This window comes from Octopus bimaculoides, chromosome 1, assembly GCF_001194135.2.
Source record: "Octopus bimaculoides isolate UCB-OBI-ISO-001 chromosome 1, ASM119413v2, whole genome shotgun sequence".
Lineage (NCBI taxonomy): Eukaryota > Metazoa > Mollusca > Cephalopoda > Octopoda > Octopodidae > Octopus > Octopus bimaculoides.
This window is the reverse complement of record NC_068981.1, coordinates 18941958-18942640: the sequence shown is the minus strand read 5'-3', so window position 1 is coordinate 18942640 and position 683 is coordinate 18941958. Positions and strand designations below refer to the sequence as shown.

Below are 683 nucleotides of genomic sequence, written 5' to 3'. Positions count from 1 at the left end.
GAATATACAATATATAATATAATATACAATATATAATATAAAATAAAAATGGATGGTACTATGAAATAAAGTATTGAATGTCTTATTGAACATATGGAATATGTCTTATTGAATAGATGAAATATTGAGTGTTCAATATAAAGGATTAAATATATAAATATATATATATATGTATGTATGTATGTATGTATGTATGTATGTATGTATGTATGTATGTATATAAGAATATAAACACACACATATATATATGTATATGTCAAAAATACTAGTTTGTGAGTTACAATTGTAAAGCGTTAATACTTTGTTTTTACCAATCAACTGTAATGTTCTAGAACAACAGTATAGTTGCAGTGTTTAGGAAATGCTGATGGTTGTTCTACTGATTATGATACTATTTAGTTATCAGCATTTTCCCCCCATTATCATTGTTATTTTGCAGTTTGTGTCCAGCCAAACCTAACAGGAACTAATCAACCAGTTTTGTATCCAAGAACAAAAACACAAGAATTAGAGAGCGGAAAAAAGAAAGGCGAAAGTCAAAAAGAGAAACTGCTGGAGGTAAAATTATGAAATATATAAAATAAACGAAAAAAAAAAATTCTTTTAAGAGGAATTTTCTGAGACAGATGATTTATTCAGTTAACGTTTTTCTGGGTTTTCTGTTCTTTTTTTGTTTGTTTTTG

At 26.1% G+C, this 683-nt stretch overlaps 1 protein-coding gene across 3 annotated transcripts in view; it reads left to right on the top strand.

The window, feature by feature from the left end:
- LOC128247021 (leucine-rich repeat and coiled-coil domain-containing protein 1-like) overlaps positions 1-683 on the top strand; it is a 797355-nt gene that overhangs the window by 366360 nt on the left and 430312 nt on the right. For all 3 annotated transcript variants that reach the window (XM_052965583.1, XM_052965578.1, XM_052965575.1), the window contains exon 3: positions 440-558. In XM_052965583.1, the coding sequence (XP_052821543.1) occupies positions 440-558 (119 nt within the window). The remainder of the gene's footprint in view (positions 1-439; positions 559-683) is intronic.